Source organism: Chlorocebus sabaeus, chromosome 19 (assembly GCF_047675955.1).
Source record: "Chlorocebus sabaeus isolate Y175 chromosome 19, mChlSab1.0.hap1, whole genome shotgun sequence".
Classification (NCBI taxonomy): domain Eukaryota; kingdom Metazoa; phylum Chordata; class Mammalia; order Primates; family Cercopithecidae; genus Chlorocebus; species Chlorocebus sabaeus.
Genome location: NC_132922.1, coordinates 6,597,300 through 6,623,172, shown reverse-complemented (window position 1 = coordinate 6,623,172; position 25,873 = coordinate 6,597,300). Strand labels below are relative to the sequence as shown.

The following is a 25,873-nucleotide window of genomic DNA, read 5'->3' as shown; positions in this document are numbered from 1 at the left end:
GAAGGAAAGCTCCAGGGCCCATGGTAAAGAATTATAGGGAGGACCTACTTCAGGAAGGGCAGTCAGGGAAGGCTTCCCAGAGGAGGAGGCATTTAAGCAGGTGTGAAGGATAGAGACTCAGCCACGTGAAAACTGGGGCAGGGGCTTCTAGGTGGAGGGAACAGGACATGTGAAGATACCAAGGCAGGGAGGCAGGTGGTCGCTGTAGCCAGGAGAGAGGTTGGGGGATGAAGACGCAGGTGTGGCTGGCAGCTTACTCATGCTGGGGCTCATGGGCTGGGCTGCACAGCCTGGATTTTATTTTAAGAGCTATTGGGCACCGTTGGTGGGTTTGAGTGAGTGGGGACAGGAAGTGACTCACTCCTCCGAGGGCTTGTGGGAGACTCAGCTCAGGGGCAGGCAGGGGGCGTGGGGAAGGCTGCAGCTCAGAGTCCAGGTAGGAGGCTCCTGTGTGGTCCCCGGAAAGGAACACACCTGGCCCAGGGCGGGGTGTGGAGGTGGCAGGACGGCGGTGCGGGATGGAGCGTGGTGGCCAGGCTGACAGGGTGCTGGTGGTGGGTTGTGGCGGTCGACCCCAGGCTCTGGCCTAAGTAGCTGCCATTTTGGAGGTGAACAGCCTGCGGGGAAACTGCCGTGATTTAGGGAAGGCGTGGAGAGGGAGAGAAATAGAAGCATTGAGTTTAAGTGGCCTGCAGAACCCCTGGGGCCCAGGCGGCACGGCGAGCGCTGGGACTCCGGGCAGAACTTTCTGTAGGTTTGTGGCAGCTTCACTTTCACGGCATCCGCCCCTTTGGGCCCTACTTCAGAGAGGAGGAAGCTCCTGCCGGCTGAGCGGGCCCTGGAGGAAGTGAACGGCGGGGCTCCTGCCTCCTGGCCTGGTCCCCAAAGCCCCCAGAAGAACCCGGAACCTGCTTTCATTCGGAACCCAGGGACCACACTTTGCACCCAGTAGGCCTTCGTTCTCCTTCGTGGAGAAAGCGGTTGGGTGAGTTCTGACATCGGGGCCACCACACTTGGGTGCTGGGGGTCATGGAGGGAGGGGCCCAGACACCACCTGGGAAGGATCCCAGAGTGCAGTCCCAGCCGAGGCCACCTGGGGAAGGGACTCGGTAAAGCGGGACCTTGAGTCCCCACGGCCCCTCCCGCTGCCCCTGCTCGGAGGCTGCTCGGAGTCCTCCCGCCCTGTTCTACGGAGGAGTTACTGTCCCTGAACTTCAGCCAACCACTCCGTCTCCAGGTGAAGAAACTGAGGCCCTGGGGCCAGGAAGGGGCTTGCCCAGGCTGCTGATCCCTTTGGGCAGCATTGAGTCCAGGCCCTCCTTGTAAGCTTGCATCCAGGACCAGAGAGGGCAGGGGGTTTGCCCAACGTCACACAGCCCAAGTGAGGAGGAGCTGGCCTGGGACACAGGCTTCCTGATACCCAGGCCGGGTGCTTTCGTCTTCTCTGACCATGGCCCTCAGCTTGGGGATTAAGCGGCTGGGAGTCAGTTGGGTTCCCCACCACCTCCACGGTACAGGGCAGGATGGAGTCTGGCATCCCCCACCCCAGGCTGGCTGTCCGGTCGAATGAATGCCTCCGTCTCCCACAGCTCTGGGGGCTCCCTGCTCTGGCCACCAACTTCTGCCGTGTGATCCCCCACCCCAATGTCTGATTGAGTTTGAAAACACTGAGAAGACCCAGGGGCTGAAGAGGGAGGAGGAGGGAGGCCAAAAGGCGCCAGCTGAGCTGGCGAAGCCTTTGCGGGAGAGGAAGTGAGCCAGGGGAACCGGAAGGAGGGCTGGGCTGGCCTCTGGGTCTGCCCCTGTCCCAGGCATGTGGCGAGCCCAGTCTTCTGCCCGTAATGAGGACGAGGAAGATGAACAGTGCCTCTGTCAACCCTGGCCCTTCCGGTTTATGGGATGGGAGATGTCACCATTCCACACATCCACCTCAGCCAGCCCCACACAGGCCGACCGGGGAGGTTTCCCTTGAGCTCAAGCTGACAAGCTCTGAGGAGCGAGCTGTACCTGCTTTGTCCTGACTGGGGTGCGGTGGGGGTCACTGGGTAGAGGGCTGGGGGCTGCAAGAGCGTGGTGAGCAGCCGCTCTGCACCTGCCTGAGGAAGGACCACTTCCCCACCAAGTCTGCTTGGCTGTGTCCGCCCTCAGCTTCTGGGCCTTTTTCTACCCCGTCACCCCGCAAGGGTTGGTTCAAGGGCTCTTTCTCACAGGGCCCGTACCCCCCGCCTAGGCTGGCATGATGATGTGCCCCTGGAGCCCGGCTCCTACCCTCCTTCTCTGCCTCCAGGTCTAGAGGAAATGAGGGGCTCAGTGAATTTGGGGTTTCTCAGACCATGACGTCCTCTCCCGCCTCCTCTGTACAGGATTGGGAGGTGATGGAGCTGGAGTCCTTGTACGACCTGCTGCAGCTCCCCAAAGGGGTGGAGCCCCCAGCGGAGGAGATGCTCTCACAAGGTGTGTGCCCACGTGGGTCTGAGGGCGGAGGGTGAGGGTCTGCATGGCAAGAGCGAGCCTGGCCATGCCTGGGACATGCAGTGCCTTCCCAGCTGTCAGCTGAGTGCCCAATTCTGCTCACCCCTGCCTCCGCCTTCTGCTTTATGGTTGACCCAACTCCTCCTCCTGGAACCTTCTGCAGAGCTAGAACCTCTTCTCTCCAGGTGAGAGACGGTGTGGATTACGATGGTGAATACCAATTGCTCTTGTCCTGGGAGCCTTCTGTGTGCCTCTGCTACACCAGCACCTCTTACCTATAGCAACTCGTTTATTCCCAAGGGTGGGCGTCATTGCCTACTTTATACAGATGAGGAAACTGAGGCACAAGGGATAACGTGCCACAGCAACAGGAACCTCTTAGCAAGTGGTGGAGCTGGGTTCTGAGCCCAAGGAGGGTGGTCCCAGAACTGGGGTTCCACATGCACCACACAGCGATGCCCACCAGGCAGCGATGCCCACCCCACAGCGATGCCCACCAGGCAGCGATGCCCACCCCAAGCGATGCCCACCAGGCAGCGATGCCCACCCCAAGCGATGCCCACCAGGCAGCGATGCCCACCCCACAGCGATGCCCACCAGGCAGCGATGCCCACCCCACAGCGATGCCCACCAGGCAGCGATGCTTTGCAGAGTGTGGGGCTCCTGATGTGCTCCCCTCACACGTGTGGGTCTCTTTCAAAAGTGGGGTGAGCATAGGATGGAGCAATTCAACAAGTGTGGGTCACCCTTTCAGCAAAGCTCTGTGTCATGAGCTCTTTGGGGGGTTGGCCACAGTCCCTGAAACCTCCTTTCTAGGAGATGGCTCAAAAGAAGGACAGGTGCAGGTGCCCAGAGCTGTCACCCTCCCTGTGTTCTCTGAAAGAAACGAACAACAGCGCAGCAGGAAGCAACCAGATGGCCCAGGGGGAAGGGCTTTAGGTGAACTCATTGGAATTCATGTAACCACAAAAACATAAATGTGCTGACAAAGAAAATGTGTGAAATAATTTAAGGGAAGGGAACAGAATGCAGCTTTCTCCAGCTCCTGTGAATACCGCCTTTTAATTTTTATTTATTTTTTTCTTGAGACAGAAATCTCGTTGTGTTGCCCAGGTTGGAGTGCAGTGCCACGATCTTGGCTCACTGCAGCCTCCACCTCCCAGGTTCAAGAGATTCTCCTGCCTCAGCCTCCCAAGTAGCTGGGATTATAGGCACCTGCCACCACACCTGGCTAATTTTTGTATTTTTAGTAGTGATGGGGTTTTACCATGCTGGCCTCAAACTCCTGACCTCAAGTGATCCACCTGCTTCGACCTCTCAAAAGTGCTGGGATTACAGGCATGAGCCGCCGCGCCCGGCCTGAATGCCACCTTTTAAATAGGTGTTATGGAGCGAGAACTCCAGGGCCAATAGGGTCCCTGGTGCGGCAGGTGAGACCCCAGAGGGGACAAGCTTGGTCCAGAGTCACCTGGCTGGCTTCTTCACCGTCTGGTATTCTGTGTTTAAACCATTGAAGATTAGAAAGTGTCCTGAGGAGACTGGGCGCGGTGGCTCAAGCCTGTAATCCCAGCACTTTGGGAGGCCGAGATGGGTGGATCACGAGGTCAGGAGATCAAGACCATCCTGGCTAACATGGTGAAACCCCGTCCTACTAAAAAATACAAAAAACTTGGCGGGCGCCTGTAGTGCCAGCTACTCGGGAGGCTGAAGCAGGAGAATGGCGTGAACCCGGGAGGCAGAGCTTGCAGTGAGCTGAGATCCGGCCATTGTACTCCAGCCTGGGCGACAGAGCAAGACTCCATCTCAAAAAAAAAAAAGTGTCCTGAGGAAAGTTGCTGAGTTAGGATAGTAGGACTTAGTTACTATAAAAAAAAAAAAAAATGAATTTTTTGTTTTACAATTGATTTAAGATACTTAAAGTTCTGTCAAGCAGAGCTGGGATATTAGACGATTCAAGTGGCAGGAAGTCTGCTCCAGGAAGGGACAGCACCATATTCATTCATTCATTCATTTGTTCATTCACTCACCTGCTCACTCGCCCAAGCATTTGCTGAGAGCCTGCCCTGTGCTGGGCACATCAACCCATGATGCTGTTGCCTTCCCATTCATCAGAAGACACGGGGTTGGGTAGTACTTGAAGATTTTCCGAATGTCTAGGAAAAGCCTTTATTGGAGTCACATGAGAGACAATGCATTTTGTGAATTTAGGCAAGACAGTCCCCACTGCTGACTCAGTTTCCCCCCATGTACGTTGGAACTAGTTGGTCTCAGAGGTCCTTCTCGGCCCTGACATTTTGTGGGTTCTGTGAGTCTAAAATATGGGCAGATGCTGGCCATGGCCTTGGGGAAGAGGAGCTGCTGGGCCTCTAAGGGCTGCCCCAGGGAGTCTGACTACGAGAGGGGCCGTGGAGGGGCCTGGCAGACCTGGGGTAAGTCCCACCTTTGCCCCTTAGAGCCTGGTGAGCCTGGGCACCTCCTCCCCTCTCTGGCTGGGGTTTCACTTGACCTAAATAGGTAGGGTTGCCAGATAAAACATAGTATGCCCAGTTAACTTTGAATGTCAAGTAATCAAGAAATAACTTCCGAGTTTATGTCTCAAAGTATAAATGCCGCAGTGTCTGAGGATGAGCTGGTGTTTGTGAGGGAAATGAGGGAAAGCACACTGGGGCGGAAGTGGCAAGGCCAGTGCCCCTGGGGCCGTGGTGCCAGACTCTGTGGGTGACCTGCAGGGAGCGTGGCCAAGCACCCCACAGGGTCCCCACGCGCTTGTCATACCCACTCTGCTTCCAGGAGGAAAGAAGAGATACCTGCCACCCACTTCCCGGAAGGACCCTAAATTTGAAGAACTGCAGAAGGTACAGCAGCGTCCACAGCCCTGACTTCCCTGGGTGCCTCTTCTTGGCAGACCAGGCAACGGCCTCCACGGGGCGGGGACAGCAGGCCGCCCCCATTCCTTGACCTCAGGCTGGGGTGTGGCAACCCCCGAAGACCCCTGGGAGGCCTGTTGAATGGAGCAAGTCACCCACAGAGCCTGCATGAACAAACATCTATTGAGCACCAACTGTGTGCCTTCACAGACACCATCCCAGCAACCTCATGGGATTTGAGGGGAATCTATTGTCCCCTATATCCTGGGGACAGGACAGACAACGAGGCTTAGACAGGTGACCTGATCTGTCAGGGGCATGCAGCTGCCCATTACGGAGCTGTGGTTTGACACGAGCTGCCAGCCCCTAAGCCGGTGTTCCTCCCCAGCTTGGCTGCCCAAGGTGTAGGAGAACTGGTGAGGTGGTGGCGGTGGGCCTGGGTCACCCGTGCTCAGTTCTCTCCTTGGTCATGGGTCTGCTGCTATGGCCACTGGACCAGCTGGGCACAGGTGGGCTCCAGGCCTCTGTTTCCCTCAGCCTCTATGTCTTCAGTCTCCACATGGCCTCTCTGTTGCCTCCTCCAGGGAAGCCTCCTGGCCTACACCATCTTCCCTACCCAGAGGCTTTCTGGGCCATTTTCCATCATCCTTCCTATTCCCTCCATCCATCCACCTTTCCCAACTTTGACCAGCACACCTGGCCCAGCCCTGTGCCTGGCACTGGGGACACCATCCGTGGTTTTGCATGGAAGACCTGGAGGGGTGCTGACACGTCATCCCAGCTCAGGCTGGGATGGAGCACCTTTAACATCCGTATTTCTGCAGGCCGGGCGCGGTGGCTCACGCCTGTAATCCCAGCACTTTGGGAGGCCGAGGCAGTTGGATCAGGAGATCAGGAGATCGAGACCATCCTGGCTAACACGGTGAAACCCCGTCTCTACTAAAAATACAAAAAAACTAGCCGGGCGAGGTGGCGGCGCCTGTAGTCCCAGCTACTCGGGAGGCTGAGGCAGGAGAATGGCTGAACCCGGGAGGCGGAGCTTGCAGTGAGCTGAGATCGGCCACTGCACTCCAGCCTGGGCGACAGAGCGAGACACTGTCTCAAAAAAAAAAAAAAAAAAAAAAAAAAAAAAAAAAAAATCCATGTTTCTACTGACCGTCTCTTCAGGGCAATCTAGGCTTTTTCTATCGAGTGTTCATTGTCCAATTCTTTCCATTCCCCAAGCCATTTCCCCATTTCCAGGTATTTGCTATGGTAGTACCCCACTTCCTGGTACTAAAACCTCACACATGATAATGACAGCCCCACGCTGCTCAGGTTTGTGATGAAGAGAAGCAGGGAGTCTGCAGTAACCCAGAGCAGGCCCCTAACTGAGCCTGGGAGATCAAGGAGGGCTTCCCAGTGGAGGTGACATTTGACCAGGTCTTGAAAGATGGGTAGGAGTTGGCAGGCGTTCCAAGCCAAGTGTAGGGCCAGGTGAGAAGCCCCCATCCCCCCAAAAGTTGTCCCCTTGGGGCCTGCAGGTGCTGATGGAGTGGATCAACACCACTCTCCTCCCCGAGCACATTGTGGTCCGCAGCCTGGAGGAGGACATGTTCGACGGGCTCATCCTGCACCACCTATTCCGTAAGTGGCTGTTTCTGGGGCTGCCTGGGCCTTGGCCCCATCCTCCTGACCTGGCCCCTCCAGGCCCTACAGCTGGGCTCTCTCCCTCTGTCCCCGCAATGACCCCGGGTTTAGGCACACCTGTCTCACTTTCTAGGTGGGCCTGGGCTGGGGAGATGGAGGCGCTGTCCATGGCCCATGAGTGAGGGGGCCGAGCTGGGGCTCAGGCTGGGGCTCTGACACCTGGGTTGGTGACCTTTCCACCACACCACACTGCCTCTCCAACACTTATTGAGTGCCTACTGTTTTGAGGTGCTGGGAGGTAAAAGAACCCATGGTCCCTGCCCTCGGGCTGTCCCAGGCTGCTGGAGAGAAAACGGGCAGTCCTGGGTGGCTGGGGACAGGACTGGGCTCCTGCCTCCATGTTCCTCCTCAGTCTGGAAAGCTCCAAGGGGCTTTGCTGGGGGTGTGCATTCTCAGGGCCTCCTCCTGGCCCCGGGCAAGTGTCCCCACAAGCCCCAGAGTTACCCTCTCCCTTTGCCCTTGTGTGGTCATGTCTGGTCTACGCATCTCTTCTGCACACAACTGTGGTCTTGGAGGCCACGGATAGGCCCGATTCCATGTCCTCAGCACTTCGCCTGGGGCCAGCCTCCGCATTGTTCGCCGAGCTCTTTGGAGATGGGCTGCACAATGCCACTCATGTGGCTAGCACTTCCCGGCATGTCCCACGTAGCAGGCGCAGTTCATCGTCAGAACAGCCCTGTGCTGTTACTATCCCCATTTAACAGATGACGAAAGGGAGCCTCTGAAACGCTCATAATTTGTCCAAGGTCTCACAGTTAGAGAAGCAGGGGGTTCAGGATAGAAGCCTAGGAGTGTAGGCTTTAACCACAAGGCCACACTGCCCTGCAGAGATGAAGTAGACACAGCTGTGCAGAAGAGCAAGGGCTGCAGGCACAGGCTGATCAAGGTGAGGTGGGCTGTCTCGACCAGCTCAGGGGGCTGAGACTTGCTCACATCATGTGGCCTGCATACCCCACCAATTCCTGAGAGCTGGAGGGCATACCTGGTTGAGGCTGTAGGTGTGGCCCAGGGTCCAACACCAAGAATGAGCTCTCCAGACCCATGTTCTCTGAAGCACCAGGCAGGCTCAGCCTCCTGAAGGGTCCCCAGGTGCTCTCTGAGCTGCCCCCAGCCAGGGGCCCTCACCACCCTCTCCTGCCTCCAGAGAGGCTGGCGGCACTCAAGCTGGAAGCAGAGGACATCGCCCTGACAGCCGCAAGCCAGAAGCACAAGCTCACAGTGGTGCTGGAGGCCGTGAACCGGAGTCTGCAGCTGGAGGAGCGGCAAGCCAAGTGGAGCGTGGAGAGTATGTGGGCTGCAACCTGGCCACCCCGGGGGAGTGTGGGGCCGCTGGGGTCCTTCTGCTCCAGGCTTCTCACCCACCAGGAAAGCGTGCTCATCCTCCTCCCAGCAGGGGTACAACTGGGAGTCAGGAAGGAGGTAGAAGCCTCGGGCAGCCACAGTCAGGCATCTGGCAGAGCAGCCAACAGCCCAGCACGTGTCTGTGCCCTGGAGGGTGTTGCTGCAGCAAAGTGCAGCCCAAGGATGGCAAACGGTCTCATGGAGAATGACAGTCACTGCTGAGTTCCAAGCACCGTGGTCAGCCCATCCTCACTCTCATTTCGTTAAAGTATTGGAATATCTGCAGGTCCTGCTTGTACAAAAAACGAGTGTGCCTGGCTGGGCACGGTGGCTAACGCCTGTAATCCCAGCACTTTGGGAGGCCGAGGTGGGCGGATCACCTTAGGTCTCAGGAGTTCGAGATCAGCCTGGTCAACATGATGAAACCCCATCTCTACTAAAAATAAAAATTAACTGGGCGTGGTGGCAGGTGCCTGTAATCCCAGCTACTCAGGAGGCTGAGGCAGGAGAATTGCTTGAACCTGGGAGGCGGAGGTTGCAGTGAGCTGAGATAGCACCATTGCACTCCAGCCTGGGCTATAAGAGGAAGACTCCGTATCAAAAAAACACCAAAAAACAAAAGAGTGTGCCAAGCACCTAAAATTCCCTACCCCACCTGGTTCACAGTTTGGTATAGATTTCTTCCCCTTCAATTCTCTCTATCCCCTCAACCCCCATCCCAGGTGAGGAAACTGAGGCTGAAAGAAGTTAAGCAGCTTCTCCAAGGTTGGGCGGTGAGGGTTTAACAGAGTCAGTTTTCAAACCCAGGTTTTGTTGGGTCACGTGCGCCTGCATTCGCAACCTGTGAGGTCTCACAATCAGTAACTGATGTTGATGAAATCAACCTTGAATTAAGTCACATTGAGCTGAAACCTAATGATCGTTCAGCCAGTGCCTTCCCAGAGGTCACTTGGTTGTTTCCAATTGTAAACGGTGCTGCAGTGAACATCTTTGTGTCTAGAGCTCCTTCCACAAGGTAGATCATACTCCTGGGCTATATTCTAAGAAGAGGGATGACGGGGTGAAGTGTGATGATTTTTAGGTTCTGAACATGTATCTCCAGATCTCTGCTCTGCAGAAGGCTGGACACACCTCCTTCATCTGCAGATGGTTGTTCTGACAATGAGGAAGGCTGCATTTGGCTGCACGTTTTGGCGGCCCCCTGGGCTCTGACCTATCTCCACTCTCTTCCCAGCCATCTTCAACAAGGACCTGCTGTCCACCCTGCACCTCCTTGTGGCCCTGGCCAAGCGCTTCCAGCCCAACCTGTCCCTCCCAACCAACGTCCAGGTGGAGGTCATCACCATTGAGGTAGCAGCTGGGCCCCCAGGGATTTGTAAGCAGAAGTTGAACGTTTTGGGTCGCCATTGCCTACCCTGCGTGGGTGGAGTTGGCTGGGGCGGGGCTCACCCAGGGTGAGTTTCAGGGAACCCTGTGAAATAGAATCCGGCCAGGACGGCCAAGGGGTGCTGTCTGGAGCTGGGGACAGGCTGGTAAGAGTCCAGTGGGGCTGGCAGAGGCCTGGGGACATGAGGAGGTCCATGGCCGGCCAGCTTCACTTGACCTCAGCAGAGGGCATCTGGTTGGCAGAGGCTAAGGCCAGGGGTTGTCAGGCCATATCCCTGAGCCATGTGTGGCCGTCTGTTCATAGCCACAGGGAGCCTTCACACCCCTGAGGCAAAACTACTACTCTCACCATGAGGGTGCTGTCTCTTGTTAGACCACTGATGAATGTGACAGTGTCCCGTTCTCTTTCAGGAAGCCTTCCCAGGTTTCCCCACCCTCAGATGTTCTGTCTAGCGTGTGGCTTGCCTGTGCTGCAGTTAATACTCAAGAATCCACGCTTCCCTCTCCAGACAGACTCTGAGAATCATAATAGGGGGCCCCACCTGCTCTTTGCTTCCCATGACTCCCCTGCCCCACCCCAGCCTTGGGTTCCTCATGCAGAGGGGCTTCGTGTCTGAGGGCTTACCTCTGACTTGCCCCAAGAGAATAAGCCAAGTTTGGCTAAACCTAGTCAGAGTCATTTCTACTTTTTTTTTTTTTTTGAGATGACGTCTTGCTCTATTGCTTAGGCTGGAGTGCAGTGGCATAATCTCGGGTCACTGCAACCTCCACCTCCCTGGCTCAAGTGATCCTCCCACCTCAGCCTCCCAAGTAGCTGGGACTACAGGTGTGAGACACTGTGCCTGGCTAATTTTTTGTATTTTTGGTAGAGATGGGGTTTCACCCTTTTACCCAGGCTGGTCTCGAACTCCTGAGCTCAAGCCATCCACCTGTCTTCATCTCCTAAAGTGCTGGGGTTACAGGCATGAGCCACCACACCTGGCCTTCTACTGTTTTTAAAAACCATTGATTATAATTCCCTACCAAGCAGTTGTGTGGCTTGGTCTATACTGCCAACATAAATCAGAGGTGACTTTATTGATTCACTCCTTCACCATTCATTTGTTCATAGCCACATGCTCTGATACGGCCCTCCTCCCGCCGTGAGACTCTGGGGATGCCTCGGGGAGTGAGGCAGACACATCCCCAACCTCAAGACTCCTGGGGAAGAAAGACAATTAAGCCAGGAGGCTGTCCTGAGGAGAGATGATGCAGAGCAAACGGGACACTGGGGCTGCTTTGGGCCCCAGAGTTTTCCAGATTATTTAATTTCCTTCCCCTTTATTTTTCTTAGAGCACCAAGAGTGGTCTGAAGTCAGAGAAGTCGGTGGAACAGCTCACTGAATACAGGTGAGGGAGGACGAGGGCCCATGGATGGGGCTGGGGCTCACAGCAGTGGACGGGGGCAGGGCGGGGCCCGGGCAGATCTGCCCAACCTTTGTGGGAAGGGCCCTCACACTCTGTGGCTTTTTCTCTACCTGTGTTCCACGGTAGCACACAGGACCCCTTTCATTCCAGCCTCCAATCAGGTCCCTGCCTGGCCCCTCCCAGCCACCCTGCTTTGTTCTCTAGGGTGGGGGGCCCTGGGTTTGGGGCACAGGGGCCAGTGAATCTGTCTCTCTAGTGTGAGCAGGATGTTCCTCTTTCCCTGCAAAGCTGTAAGAGTCTTAGAGGCCCCTGAATGGCCAGGGGCTGGCCGTCTTACTCCCCACCCGCTGGGGGGTGTGGCCATCCTGCTCCCTGCTCACTGGGGCATGGCCACCTGCTCCCCACCTACTGGGACATGACCATCTTGTTCACTATCCACTGGGGCTGGCCATCCCGCTCCCTGCCCCCTGGGGCTGGCCATCCTGCTCCCTGTCCACCAAGGGTGTGGCCATCCTGTTCCCTGTCCACCAGGGGTGTGGCCATCCTGTTCCCTGTCCACCAGGGGTGTGGCCATCCTGCTCCCTGCCCCCTGGGGCTGGCCATCCTCTTCCCCGTGGAGCAGAACAGGTGGGGCCTGGAGAGGGCTGGGCCCTAGGGGCTGCACAGCTGCCAGCAGGTCCACCTTTGCTGGCTTCCATGTGACGCTGACTCACGATCTCTCCCAGGGATGCAGCCAAGTTGCTGGCCAGGGGGGGCTGCCATCCTCTGAAGGCTTGACTGCTGCTGGAGCTGTGTGGACAGCACACGGCGTCTGTCCCTCCTGGCAGCCTTGGCCTCTGTGCTGAGCCCAGGTCTCTGTCCCAGGCTGCTGGGCTCTGCCCCGAGGGGCCCAGCTCTCTTCTGGAGGGCTGTGGTTAGAGAGACTTGGCCTGCCCTGGACCTACAGAACTTCTCTTCTATGGGGTAGGGGTGGATCTAAAAACCTGACCAAAAAAAAAAAAAAAAAAAAAAAACAAAGAAAAATTGTTCAAAAACAATAAAAATGGGGTGAAAGAAGCCAGACCCAAAAGAGAACACATGGTATGGTTTCATTTTCATGAACTTCCAGGACAGGCAAAACCAATAGATGGCAAGAGAAATCGCAGCTGTGGTCAGTGTAGGGGGGGAGGGGATGAAAGGGAGAACACGGTGGGGGGGCGGGGGGTGCTGGGAGGGTCTGCAGCATGTAAGTGGGGATGATCACACAAGTGTGTGTGTGTGAAACGCACAAGCTGTAATCTTACGACTTGTGCACTTAAAGACATGTGTGATGTGTCTCCCTCAGAACAAAACAGGAACCACAAAACCAGCAAAATCCTAATGTCGCTATAGGTGTGGAGGCCTCAGGGAAGGGCACGAACCTGTTTCTGTCCTTTGCTTCCCACAGAGACCTTCTCTGCTATCTGCCCTACCTACAAAGCTGCCGGGAAAACCACAGCATGCCGGTTTCTTTGCAAGCTTGCCAGCACTGATGCTTGTCATATTGAGACATTGTAGGTTTGCAGGGTTTTTTTTAACCATTTGTTTGCTTTTTCCACCCCCTGCACAGCACAGACAAGGACCAGCCTCCGAGTGAGTACTTTCTTCATTTTTGAAAATCTGTTCCTATCTGATACCTGTTAAAGCAGACGAGTCTTGATGGAGGGTTAATTGCTGAGCATTCTCTCATTTGCCCGTCGCGTGCTGTTTGTATCTCAAGCCTCATTCTTATTCATTTGTCCCTCTTTCTGTCTGTCCATCACGGAGCTGGCTGCTCTTTCTCATTATACCATTCCTGTGGGGAGAGAGATTTATAATTCACATAGGCGGTGATGGTGGAGTCTGTTAAATGTGTGGGCTCTGGAGTCAGTGGTCTGTGCTCAAACACCAGTTTTCCCACTCATTAGCCACTTAAGTTTGGGCAAGTACCTTAACTTGTCCATGCCTCAGTTTCCTCATCTATAAAAGGGCACTCACCGTTTAAACTGGCAGTGAGGGTTAAAGGAGATAATTTGTGAGTGTGTTCAGCATGTGGGCAGTGCTCAATAGTGAGTGGGCAATAATGTGGCATCTACTCTTCTGACGGAGCTGTTCACCAATCAGTGGATTGATCTAGTTGCTACTTCTTTCATGCATCCATTCCTTTGTCAGTGGTCTGACCAGCTCTTCACCCACTCATCCATTCATCCATTTATCCATCTAAGGATCCATCCTTTCTTCTATTCATCTATATACTCACCCACCTATCCACCTACTCACCTATCCATCCATCCATTCATCCATCCATGCATCCATCAGCCCATTCTTCCATTCATCTATCCACTTACCCACCCATCCATTTATCCATCCCTCCATCCATCCATTCATGCTTCCATTCATCCATCCATCTACCCATCCATCATCTATCCACCCATGCACCTATCCATCCATCCACCCACCCACCCACCCATGCACCTATCCATCCATCCACCCACCCACCCACCCATGCACCTATCCATCCATCCACCCACCCACCCACCCATGCACCTATCCATCCATCCACCCACCCACCCACCCATGCACCTATCCATCCATCCACCCACCCACCCACCCATGCACCTATCCATCCATCCATTCATCTATCCACTTATCCACCTATTCATCCATCCATTCATCTATGTACCCATCCAACCACCTATCTATTCACCCATATCCATCCATCCTAACACTATTTTTCCTCCCTGTACCCTCCCCACTTAGACACATAGCTATGTGGGCAGGGATGCTATGAAGGGCACTTCACCTGCAGAGGTAGAGATAATAACCTGCCAGGAGCTTCTGAGATTGGGGGCTGAGGGAGGCTGAGTTTGGGGAGAAAGGAGAAGGGAGGGGCAAGGAGGGCTGGCTGGGGATCTGTGTATGTAGCAGGAGGGGCAGCCTGAGGACGTGAGGGGTTGCCCAGGGAGCAGTATTTTGGGCATGGGGCAGCACGAGAAGTGGGTGTCACAGGGTGAAGAAACCCAATTTCCCTGACCACTGATGTTTCCACCATGTTTATTGATTTCAGAGGGCATTTTAACGTGCATGATGCTATTTGGTGCCACTTTCCCCCCTTCACTAACAAGGGAACTGAAACAGAGAGGGGTGCTGTGACTTGCTTAGAGTCACACAGCTGCTGAGTGGCAGAAGCCACAGCAAACTCAGGCCAGTCTGTGTATTTGGTGCCCAAGGACCAGTGTCCCCATGGGAGGTGTGTTAGCTGCAAATAGCAGGAATCCAGCTTGTGCACAAAGGGCATTAGCCTGAGGACATGAGGCGCCCGAGACTGGACCCCAGGGCCTGAGCCGCTGTTCCCAGACCCCAAGGGAGTGAATGAGTTGCTGCAAGAGCTGGCCTTTTGCAGGCAGCGGGTTCAGACACTCTTGGGGGTGGGGGGAGGCAGCAGGGAGGAGCCCTCACTCAGCCAATTTAAAACCAAGGGGAGGAGACTCATGGACCCTGATCACCCACCTGTAGCAGCTCCCGTGGCCCTGGGGAGTGGAGCAGGGCCCTGGGAGGAGGGAGGGCCAGCTGGTAGATAAAGGGCTGCAGCTGTGCCGACGCAGTAACAGGTGTCGGCTGCAGGAAGAGCAGCTGTTTATGAAGTCCTACTGTGTGCCCGGTCACTATGCCGCGGGGCCAGGTGTGTTATCTGCTATCGAATTCCCTCTCTGCAACAACCCCAGCTAGGGAGGCACAGAGAGAGAAGGTGACTCCCCCTGGGCCACACGGCCAGGAGAGCAGTGACTCAAATCCAGGTTTATTTTATTTGAGAACCATGATCTAAAACGACAGCTCCCTCTGGACTGGTTATTCTAAGAAACTTTTGTGAAAAAAAATTCCCTGTTTGGCACAAAGATAATAGCATCGTAATGAGGTGTTTATTGGATCTGTGTCTGCAGAGGACGTCTTTGATGAATTATTTAAGCTGGCTCCGGAGAAAGTGAACGCAGTGAAAGAGGTAGGAGAGATCAAAGCTCTCAGCAGCTCTCGGGCCGCCCACCCCACCCACCGCCCACCTGCGCTGTAGGAGGGAATCACGGGTCCTTGCATCACACCTGCTGCGTGCTAGGCCCGTGTTCTTCCCTGGTTAGGCCATCGTGAACTTTGTCAACCAGAAGCTGGACCGCCTGGGCCTGTCTGTGCAGAATCTGGACACCCAGGTAGGGACTGAACTGCGGCGTCCCCAGGCAGGGCAGGGCCACTGGCTGTAGGAAGGACAGAGGGTTCTGAAGGCCTTGGGAACCTGCTGTGTGGTGGGGGTCGTGTCACCTCTTGGAGGCTTAAGGTCTCCCTCCCCAGTGGGACTGTTGCTGGCAGGCAGCACTGGCCACCAGGGACACGGTAGGATCCCGGGGTTGGGGGTGTGGGAACACTTCACAAAGCTGGAGTCACCTCGGCCGTCACTGCTTCTCATTGTTATAATTTTATTTTATAATTAATCTTAGACTAGCTGATGCCAAGACTTGAAGCACATGAGTCTTCCCTGCGTGGTTGTGTTCGCCCAAACAGAATTTATTAGATTTGCGCCATGTGCCAGGCGTAGGTGACAGCGCAGCCCCGCCGTCTGCAGGCTCCGTGTCTCTCACAGGCACCCTGAGGAGCCCAGCCCCCCCCAGCTGACTGAAGCCGAATTTTCCCAGGAGCAGGAGCGGAATCTCCGGGGGTCAGCACCCACCGCGGGCTGTGGCTTTCCACAGTGAAGCTGTGTCCCCGTAGGCTTCCCACACTGCAGGGGGGAGCAGGGGGTACAGAGGAGCAGAGCAGCTGCCAACCCCAGGGCCTGCAGAGTGGGCATGGAGTCTGCTGGATGCCAGTGGCCTCAATGGGACATGACATAGGCATCTGGCCACCTGGGTTGTGCTGGGGTCTGGGGTGGGGAGGGAGTCTGGTCCCAGATGGACCAGTTGGCTCATGAAGCTGGTAGCCAGAGCTGCTGATCTCTCAGAGAGACTGTGGATGGGCATTGGCTGGGGAGGGAGGGGTTAATGTACTCCCATGCCTAGTCCCTAAAACCAATAAAGCCCTCACTATGTGCCAGTCCGCAGGCAAAATGCTTTCCATGTTAGCTCATTGAATCCTCCCCATAATCCTCTAAAGTGGGAACGATACTACCCCACTTACAGAGGAGGATGTTAAGGCACAGAGAGGTTAATTAACTTGTCTAAGGTCACACAGTGATAAGTAGTGGACCTGGGATTTGAACCCAGGCAGCTGGGGCCAGAGTTTGTGCTTATAACCACCTCATACAGTGGCCACGTGAGAAGTGTGTGTGTGATATGGTGTGGCAGCATGGCAGGGTGGAAGTACCAGGCTCTGCAGCCAGACACACATTTCCCTCCTGCCTTCACCACTTATGGGCCCTGGGCTCTGCAGAGACCCCTCCACATTTGCTGTGTGACCTTGGGTGAGTTACTGGACTTCTCTGAACCTCAGGCTCTTCTTATAAAGTGGGTACAAGACAGCAACTTGGTAGAGTTGTGAGTGATACGTGAGCTGGTGAGCCCCACATGTTTGATATATTACCTGGCATGCTGCCGGTATGAAATAAATGAGAGATTTGTAGTTTTATTATATTTCATGTGGGTATAAACAGGATGATTATGATTTCTGAGATTTACATTCTACCTGTTCCATCTTTATCTCTCCCTTGGTAAAATAATGGGTTTTAGAGACTCATGGCATGTGCAAAGGTGGTATTTAGAGACTGTTCAATAAAACGGGGTAAGGAAGTCCCTTGCATTCCAGTTGTATTACCAAGGAATAGCGGCAGAAAAGATTTCAGGCCCAAACTAATAACATCGAAACAGGCTTAATATGAGGAAATTCCATTAAGGGCTTCAAATGGCAGTTTCTTCCAATATCCCATCCTGTGTTTTGTATCTTTGAAGAGACTCAATACGATTATATTAACATATGATATGCTGGTGGCAGGGACGACAGCTTTATCTCTGAACATACAGACAGAACAGGCAGAAATATTAATGTGGCAGCCGGCGAGATGAGCCCGGTGTGCTGCTCTTTGCCTTTTCTGATGGAATAATTTTACACTTAACTCTGTTTTCCCCTGTGTTTCTGTAGCTTGTGAAACAGTGTGCTGTTTAAAAACTGACATGAGCTATTCTGCAGTAAGTTTAGAAAGCACTCTTTTCACTGAGCAGGTACTGTGTACCAGGCAGCCTGAAACTGCTTTTTACCTGCAACCCTGTGAGGTCAGGAATGTCTTCCCCACTTCTCACCAAGGAACCAGAGGCTCAGAGAACTTGTACGACTTCCTTAGGGCCACACAGCCTGTAAAAGACAAGAGTGGGCTTCCCCAGACTTCTTCCATATGACAGTCTTCAGTTCCTACCTTTGTAGTTTGCAGATGGGGTCATCTTACTCCTGCTGATTGGACAACTTGAAGGCTTCTTCCTGCACTTAAAGGAATTCTACCTCACTCCCAGCTCTCCTGCGGAAATGGTAAGTTTTCCAAAGATTTTTCTTGATGGTCTACCTCTGGGTGAAGAGATATACAGGATTGACATGACCAGTCTGTTCATTCACTTCCAGGTGAAGTGAAGGGTGTAGGGGAAGTTTGTTTGTCTCTCTGTCTGCCCGCCCATCCATCCATCCATCCATCCATCCATCCATCCATCCATCCATCAATCCATTCATCCATCCATCCATCCATCCATTCATCCATTCTCCTATCCATCCATCCATCCATCCATCCATCCATCCATCCATCCATCCATCCATTCATCCATCCATCCATCCACCCACCCACCCACCCACGCACCCAACCAACCAACCAACCAACCATCCATTCATCCATCCATCCATCCATCCATCCATCCATCAATCCATTCATCCATCCATCCATCCATCCATTCATCCATCCATCCATCCACCCACCCACCCATCTATCCACCCACCCACCCACCCAACCAACCAACCATCCATTCATCCACCTACCCACCCATCTATCCACCCGTCTACCCACCCACCCACCCATCTATCCACCCACCCACCCATCCATCCATCCATTCACCCACCCACCCACTCATCCATCCATCCACCCACCCACCCACCCACCCATCCATCTCTCTATCCATCATCTACCTATCTATCTATCCCCATCTACCTATTATCCACCTACCCGTCCACCTATTAGCCCTTCTGTTCACCTACTGAGCCACCCACCATCTATGCACACATCCATTTAACTGCCCACCTATCCATCCACCCACCTGCTTGTCCATGCACCTATCTTCCTGTTTATTCATCTACCTAGTCCATCCATCCATCCGTCCACCCACCTGCCTGCCTGTCTACCCACCCATAGGAAGTTTATCTATATGTCTGTCTGACCATCCATACATTCATCCATCCACTTGCCTACCTGTCCATTTACCTGCTTGTCCTTTCATGCATCCATCTGTCTGTCCTTCAGTCCATCTTCCTGTTCTGTTTATTGGTCCACCCAATCTACCCGTACACCTGCCTGCCCATCCACCCACCTACCTGCTCACGCACCCATCCCCTACCCACATGTCTGTTCCCTCATTCCCTGAGGGCCTGTTTAGTGCCAGGCCCTGAGCTGTATGGGATGTTAAGATGATCCAGCAGAGCTCCTGCTTTCAGGGACCTCTCAGTCTATGCCCACTGTTCTCCTAGTGACATGTGGTCTTGCAGGGCCACAGCAAAATGTGTTGGTTCAGATGCCTGGGTCAGAGGAGGGACCTGGAACAATGAGGGGTTAGAATAATCCCAAGGAGTCAAGAAGGGCATTGCATCAGATGTGAGCTGGGAGGTTGGTTGGGGATTGGTTTGCACAGTTACCGAGGAAGGGCTCGCAGAGGGGAGGGAATAGTGTCAACAAAGGCTCAGAGTGGGGCAAGAACAGGAATGGGTCAGGGAGGTGTCGGTGCTTCACTCTGGCTAGAGGGGCTGGAAGGGTGGGGCCTGACCTGCGGGGCTCAGCAGTTCCCACGTGGACCCTAGAGGCTGGTGGACTGGTTGGGAGCTGGCTGCCTGCATCCAGGCACGAGGGCTGCGGCTTGACCTGAGGAAGAGGGACGGAGAGAGTGATGGAGGTGAGGTGGGAGGGCAGGTGAGCCTGTGAAGATGCAGCTCCCACCACCTCTTCCCCAGGTACAGCCTTCAGTGCCCGCTGGCTAGTCCTGCCTCCGCCCCCACCAGGCCCCTGTTGTGTGTGCTGCCACTTCCTCGAGCTCCCTGGGCTCTCCCACCTCTGGGCTTTGGCACAGGCTGCTCCCCTGTCAGGAGCGCCCTTCCTACCCGGTAGGCCTGGCCCATGAGAAGGGATTTTACTACTTTCCAAATAAGGAAACAGAGGTCCACGGGGGGCCAAGGCTTACCCTGGGTCACTGCCAGGCAAGAGGCCTGAGTCTTGTGTTTTTCACCACCAGCTCCCTGCCTGCCTGGACCTCAGGTTTTCTGTCTCTGAAAATGGGCTGACAATGCCTGCCCCCCACTCAGGCCACACAGGTAGTAAGAAAGAGTTTGGAGAACCATCGAGGAGTAAGCATTGAGGGACATGTGGTCCCTAGTATCCCCAGCCTTGCCTCTCACAGGAGGTGACATTGGAGGCGTGCATCCCAGTGGACAGGCTGGAGTGTTGGTGGCTGGTGGCATGCCCAGGATCCTGGGCAGCCAGCTTACCTCCATCCATGCTGGGGTTCCCGTGGCCCGGGGCAGGAGGACCTCTTTATCTCTCTGCAGCAGTAGCTTTTTCTGAAGAGATGAAGCAGGAGGCAGGGCCACATGCCCAGTCCCAGGGCCAGCCTTTGGGGCTGTTTCTGAGAGAGACAAAGGCTTCCATCCCTTTCACATGCCCAGGGCGTCCCTGGCACTGGATCAGGCCTCTTGGCCTATCTGGGGCCCAGTAGCAGGTGAGCTCCCCCCTGGGCCCCTACCAGACTCCCTCTCTACCTGGACTCTTCTTCTGGGCCCCTCCCCTCAACCCTTCCTGGACACCCACCCTATGCCTCTCCCCTGCTTTAAGTGGACCACCCAACTGCCAAGCCCCATCTGCCTCCCCGGCCACGTCCCCTCCTCCCTTCCTGCCGACTCCCAGCTACAGCCACATGACCTCTGGCCCGCTTCCAGCTCTCCAGGGCCTGGGCCTCCCCCATTCCCTCGCATCCACACAGCCTGTGCTCTCAGCCCAGCCTACCCCGGCTTTGCTTCCCACCTGCTTCCCCGGGCGGGCGGCCAGCTCTGCCCACCTTCTCAGCTCCTCTGCAGTCCCTCAGTGCTCTGTGGGGCCCTGAACCATAGTCCACACTCCCTTGGGGTTGGCTCCCTGCACTTTGCCTCTCCTGGCCCTCTCCCCCATCCTACCTCCATGCCCCTGTGAGGGCGGGGCAGAGTTACATCTCCATTTTACAGAGAGGAGCCCAGAGCCCGAGAGGCTTACCCAGGACTACCCAGCTGCTCAGCAGCAGCCTCATGCCAGGACAGCCTACCGCCCACAGCCTGCCATGTCCCTCGCCCCCACGGGGATGCATCTTGAGTGGGTGTGGCCTCCATCTTCCCTGGAGGCCAGGTGCTCTGGACGTGGTTCCCAAGAGCTGGATGCTGGGTCAGAGCAGCGAGGCCGGGGCAGCCAGTGTCTATGGTCCTGGTGGTCATGGCAGGCAGAGTGGCCACTGCTTCCTAGGTTCTTCCATTCGGAGGAGCCGCATCGGCCAGCCGTTGCCACAGATGTGCTGCTTAACAAACCACCCGAAAACCTAGGGGCTGAAAACCACGCTCATTTCTTCCCACGGACCGGCAGGTCGACTGAGTTTAGCTGCTGGAGGCTCAGTTAGACTTTGTCACTCCTCTGAGGACTGGATGGGGATCAGGCTGCCGTGGCTGGGTGGCTCGGCTCTGTGCCACAGCCTGCCATGTTCCTCCTGGGACCAGCAGCTGGCCCGGGCACGCTTTCCTCCTGGCAATGGCAGACACACGAGAGACCAGACAGAAGGCATGAGGCCCTGGCTTGGAATGGGCAGGCTGCCACTTCCATTGGAGCAGGCCCTGTGGCCTTGGCAGTGACGTGGGACAGCCCTGCTAAAGTGTGTGGGCACAGAATTGGGCCGATGGTGGGATCTCCCACAGGCAGTGTGGACAAATGTGCTAGCAAGTCCTCATGTTGGGTCTTGGAGTTAGGAACTCTTCCCATCCCCATTTCCACAGAGGAAACAGTTCAGAGAGGCACAGAAGCCTGGCCCAGAGCACACAGTGAGTTAGGGACCTCCCTGTTTCCCTCCTGTGAAGCCAGCGTGAGCCCCTGGGAGATGGAAGGTGCCAGGGCTCAGTGGGGTTGAAGCCAAGGCTGAGACTGGGTTCTGAGCCTGCCTCGGGAAGGCAAGGCACTGAAATGTGAGCAGTGAGGAGAGAAGGTGGAGGAAGGGGGCAGGCGGGACCACCTGTGGGCTGAGGGCCTGGGGCTCGGAACCCAGCTCGGAGCCGCTCTGGGGCACCCCTGGGCTGCAAGGCCTCTGCTCAATCTGTTGCACCATCCAAGCCCCAGTTACAAGACGGGAACAAATGTGCAGACTTCCATGTTGCTGTGTGCAGCCGCTTTGCTGAATCCACTGATTTCAGAACCTACTTCTGAATATGAGTCAGATTAGATGTGGGGGAAGAGCAGCAGCCTCTTAGCTCAGACCCCAAGAATGAATTTTTACAGCATATTGTGGGCAATCTCTGCTGCAGGAATGTGTAATCGAAGTGCGGAGAGGTCGTCAGCTGCGGAGGGCGGGAACACAGCCCTTGCTGAAGGTGGGCCCCTGTGGAGTTGTTATCTTGGCAGAGTAGCCTCCTGAGATTGGATTTCTCATTCTCAGACCCTCTTTGCGGATGGTGTTTATGTGAGACAGTCATTGGTTATGGGCACGGAAGTTAAGGACGGGGGGAGAGAGGATCATTTGCTCCCAGAAATCAAATCCCTGGAGCCAGGAATCCTTGGCGTCCTTCCACATTAAATTATTCTTCCCCAGGAGGATTTGCATGCATCCTCCCGGGTTGTAACCTTCTCTCGGCTCTGTGGAAGGTGGTGGTTTTATCTTCATCTCAAACCGCACATGGAAGAAAAATCTCCGGACAGAGCATCGGGAGATAGCCCTGCAGTCAGGGTCGGCTCTTCTGGGAGATGATCTTTTGTTCGGATTCAGTGTCATTGAGGAGGAATGTGACAAACAGAAGCAGATGTCATAATTTTCAGTGTTGACAGCAGCTCCCAAAGCATAAGCTCCATGAGGGCGGGGGTCTGGTCTGTTTTGGGCACTAGTTGCGTGGCTAGTACATAGTAGATGACAAGTATTTTTTAAATAAGTGAATGAACAAAGTGATTCGAAAGCATTGGTCCCAGGAGGTGCTCTGTGACAAATGGGTTCTGTGAATAAATAACTTGGGGAAACATGTCTAGTCTTGAAGGTTCATGAGACCCACTAACACGTTCAAGGTTCTGATAAGTCCTGCAGTGAAGGACTTCCATATTATTTTATTTAATCCATCAGTTTCTAAAAATGTTTGGCCACAGATATCCCGTTTCCTGTCCATCCTAGATTACAGTTTGGGAGATTCTGACTCACTGAGTATATCAAAGGCGGGACTTTGAGGCAGGAGAGCACAGTGTGGAATCTAGAACCTCAGGTTCCTCAGGGTCTTGTTCTCCCTCCGACATGTACTCTCCATGTAACTGCAAATAATATTCATAATGAGAATGTGAGCAATAGCAACAATTGCAACCCTAGTTTCCCAGAATATTCCAGGCTAGGAGGAAGAACTGGGGACACAGTGATGGGAACTTCCGGTGATGCTCTGGTCTGTCCACTCAGAGCTTCCCGTCCATCTTGGTCTGGACAGCCTCAGAGCTTCACCCCGCATTGGCACCTGCAGCGTGCTGCAGCATTGGCTCCGTGTGATAGCCTTTGTTTCACTCTGTCTCCCAGGCTGGAGTGCGATGGTGCAATCTCGGCTCACTGCAACCTCCACCTCCTGGGTTCAAGCAATTCTCCTGCCTCAGCCTCCCAAGTAGCTGGGATTATAGGCATGTGCCACCACACCCAGCTAATTTTTGTATTTTTTAGTAGAGACAGGGTTTCACCATGTTGGCCAGGCTGGTCTTGAACTCCTGACCTCAGGTGATCTGCCCACTTTGGCCTCAAAGTGCTGGGATTACAGGAATGAGCCACCGTGCCTGGCCCGTTTCTTCTTGTTGGCTGACTGTAGAGGAGCGGGCTTGCTGCTGCTGCTGGGCACCCTCCTCATACACTCCTTTCTATCTGGGACCCGCCCTCCATCTTTGTGTCCCCAAGTGGAGAAGGACTCTGCTAACCCACTTCCGGCTCCTGTGCCTTCATCATCCTCCCCTTCAAATCTTGCTTTATGGCTTCAATTCTGTGTCCGTCATCACATTGAACGCACATGGCAGCCTTGGAGAGGCAGGCAGACAGATGCATCATCCGCATGGCACAGATGAGGCAGCTGAGGCCCAGCCAGGATGTGTGACTTGTCTGAGGTCAGACACTTAGTGGCAGGGGTGGGTGGCAGTGCACAGACATCCAAGCTAGATCCCAAGAGTCCTCTTGCTCGGGCCCTCCAGGAGATGGCTGAGGGTGGCCTGGGCCAGGCTGGCATTCTGGATGAGTCTTGCCTGGCCTTGCTCATCCAACGCTCAGCCAACCTGGCTTCTTGGCCCCTGGCTGGGTTGTCATAGGAACTGCCCTGCTCTGGTGGGACTGCTGTGGCCAGGCAGATAGGGAGGGAACGGGACCAGGCACGGCTGACCCGTGGGCTGGGATGTCTAGCCCCTCTAGTGGATCTACTGGTGGCTAAGGCAGAAGGGAGGACCTGTTTGAGGTCACAGTGAACCAGGAGTTCGTCCCCCTTCACCCACACCAGGCTGCTGCCCTAAGGCAAACGGCTGGGACCTACTCTGGTTGTAGATGAGGCCCAAGGGAGAAGCTAGAATGGGAAGGGAGGGGACCCACTGCAGGAGGGCCGGCAGGGTTCCTGCGCTCTCACCATATTCTACAGCAAGGCACAGGGGAACTGTGGTAAGCCTACTTTGCAGATGAGCAAAAGGAGGCCCCAGGTAGGGACCAAACTGAGCAATGAACCCCTGGGGGACCTGACTGATGCTCAGGCACCCTCTACCTCTAAAGGGGGCCATCTCTGAGACTGCACCCCAGGCAAGCGGTGGCGGAAAGGACAGCCACCTGGGTGGGAACCACTCCAGTCTCCAGTCTGCTTCCTGTGGGCATTGGAGTGGACACACCTGGTTTGAGCACTTTCTGTCTCGTGAGCTCCAGTGAGCCCCTTGGTTCCTCCGATTTCTTCACTGTGCTTTGCCCTGGGAAACAGCTGTTCTCAAAGGGGCTCTGCCACCCCAGGCCCTTGCTCCTTTCCCTGGGTAGTTCTCCCTGCCTGGCAGGACTCACAACCAGGCATCACCTCCACCAGGAAGCCTTCTCTGATCCCTACTGGGTATCCTCTTTGGTGATTGTCTTTTTCAATGGCAGTGGCCCCTAGATGCATGTGTGTTCCTAGTGTGGTATAGCACCTGCTCAGAGTGGGGACTGTGAGTGGCTGAGGAATGAGGCATGGATTGTTTGTGTGACGGAGTGAGCTCCCCATCCTTGGGGGCTGTAGGGAATTTGGGCTCATGATGGACATCGTAGACAACAGGAAGGGCTTGGCACTTGGGACCCAGGGCCTGGCCTGGGGCTGCTGCTTGTGCCCACATCTGACAGGGCCTTGTCATCATAGCTGCACAACGTCACCCTGGCGCTGGAGCTGCTGAAGGATGAGGGCCTGCTCAGCTGTCCCGTCAGCCCTGAAGGTGAGTGCATGGCAGATGCCCACATGGTGGCCAGCCTTGGGTGGCCGCCTCATGCGAAAGCCACAGAACAGGGTGCAGGGCGTTGGGGGATGAGCATGCGTTGTCAGAGTCCTCTTGCCTGGCAGGGGTGGAGAACGGGTGCTTGCCAAGGTTTCCTGGGAGGGGGTCCTGCAGCCCCAGGGGGGGAGGTCCTGGCGTGGGGGAGACCAAAGTCTCTGGGGACAGGCTGTCCAGAGAAGCCAGACCTTGAGGAGTTGCTGTGTTGGAGGCACCATGGGAAGGTTCAGGGGAGGACTGGCCAGGAGGAGGAGGCAGGTCACGCAGCGGGCATGGGACTCAGGCCTGGGGCAACCAGCTGTCCTGGTTTCCAGGGATTCTCCTGGTGTTAGTACTGAAATCCTGAATGCCAGGAAAGCCCTCAGTGCAGGGCACACTGAGATGGTCGGTCACTGCCACCCAGGCCTGACCGGCTGCCCTGCCCTCCTTTGGTCCACAGACATCGTGAACAAGGATGCCAAGAGCACACTGCGGGTGCTCTATGGCCTGTTCTGCAAGCACGCGCAGAAAGCACACAGGGACAGTACGCCCCGTGGAGCCCTGAATTGACCCTCACTGCCCCCAAAGCCCAGAGCCTGCCTGTCAGCTCGGCTGGAGGGCCCGAGGCCGCAGGGGGTCCTCCCACAGTCCCGCTGTTTCCTGTGCATTCGTGACCCGCTTCCCTCCCACCCTGTCTCCTGTCTCCATCATCAGGTTATCTCTGAACCCCCTTGTGTAGATCATCTTGAGCTGCCTGGCCTTGCTCAGTTTATTTTAATAAAAGTATTTCTGGGAAGGA

At 55.3% G+C, this 25,873-nt stretch overlaps 1 protein-coding gene across 2 annotated transcripts; it reads left to right on the top strand.

Moving 5' to 3' along the window:
• Nucleotides 1–369: 369 nt before the first annotated feature.
• On the top strand, nt 370–25,873 carry PARVG (parvin gamma). Of its 2 annotated transcripts, XM_073006628.1 has the most exons (14): nt 370–436; nt 755–985; nt 2,364–2,454; nt 5,263–5,327; nt 6,863–6,965; nt 8,173–8,313; nt 9,604–9,719; nt 11,089–11,144; nt 12,751–12,773; nt 15,101–15,159; nt 15,293–15,361; nt 17,559–17,660; nt 24,966–25,038; nt 25,535–25,873. In XM_073006628.1, exons 3-14 carry the CDS (start codon nt 2,376–2,378, stop codon nt 25,642–25,644), a joined length of 996 nt encoding a protein of 331 aa, XP_072862729.1. In that variant the 5' UTR covers nt 370–436; nt 755–985; nt 2,364–2,375; the 3' UTR covers nt 25,645–25,873. The 2 variants fall into 2 exon arrangements, with proteins under 2 accessions (XP_072862729.1, XP_072862728.1); XM_073006627.1 differs by lacking the exon at nt 370–436 and having other exon boundaries at nt 449–985.

What these genes read in the sequence shown, in the direction of transcription:
- PARVG (XM_073006628.1), top strand. Translation starts at nt 2,376, where the DNA reads ATGGAGCTGGAGTCCTTGTACGACCTGCTGCAGCTCCCCAAAGGGGTG. An exon ending in AGACAAGGACCAGCCTCCGA is followed by an intron (nt 12,774 to 15,100) that starts GTGAGTACTTTC and finishes CTGTGTCTGCAG; the next exon opens with AGGACGTCTTTGATGAATTA. An exon ending in TGCAGAATCTGGACACCCAG is followed by an intron (nt 15,362 to 17,558) that starts GTAGGGACTGAA and finishes CTACCTTTGTAG; the next exon opens with TTTGCAGATGGGGTCATCTT.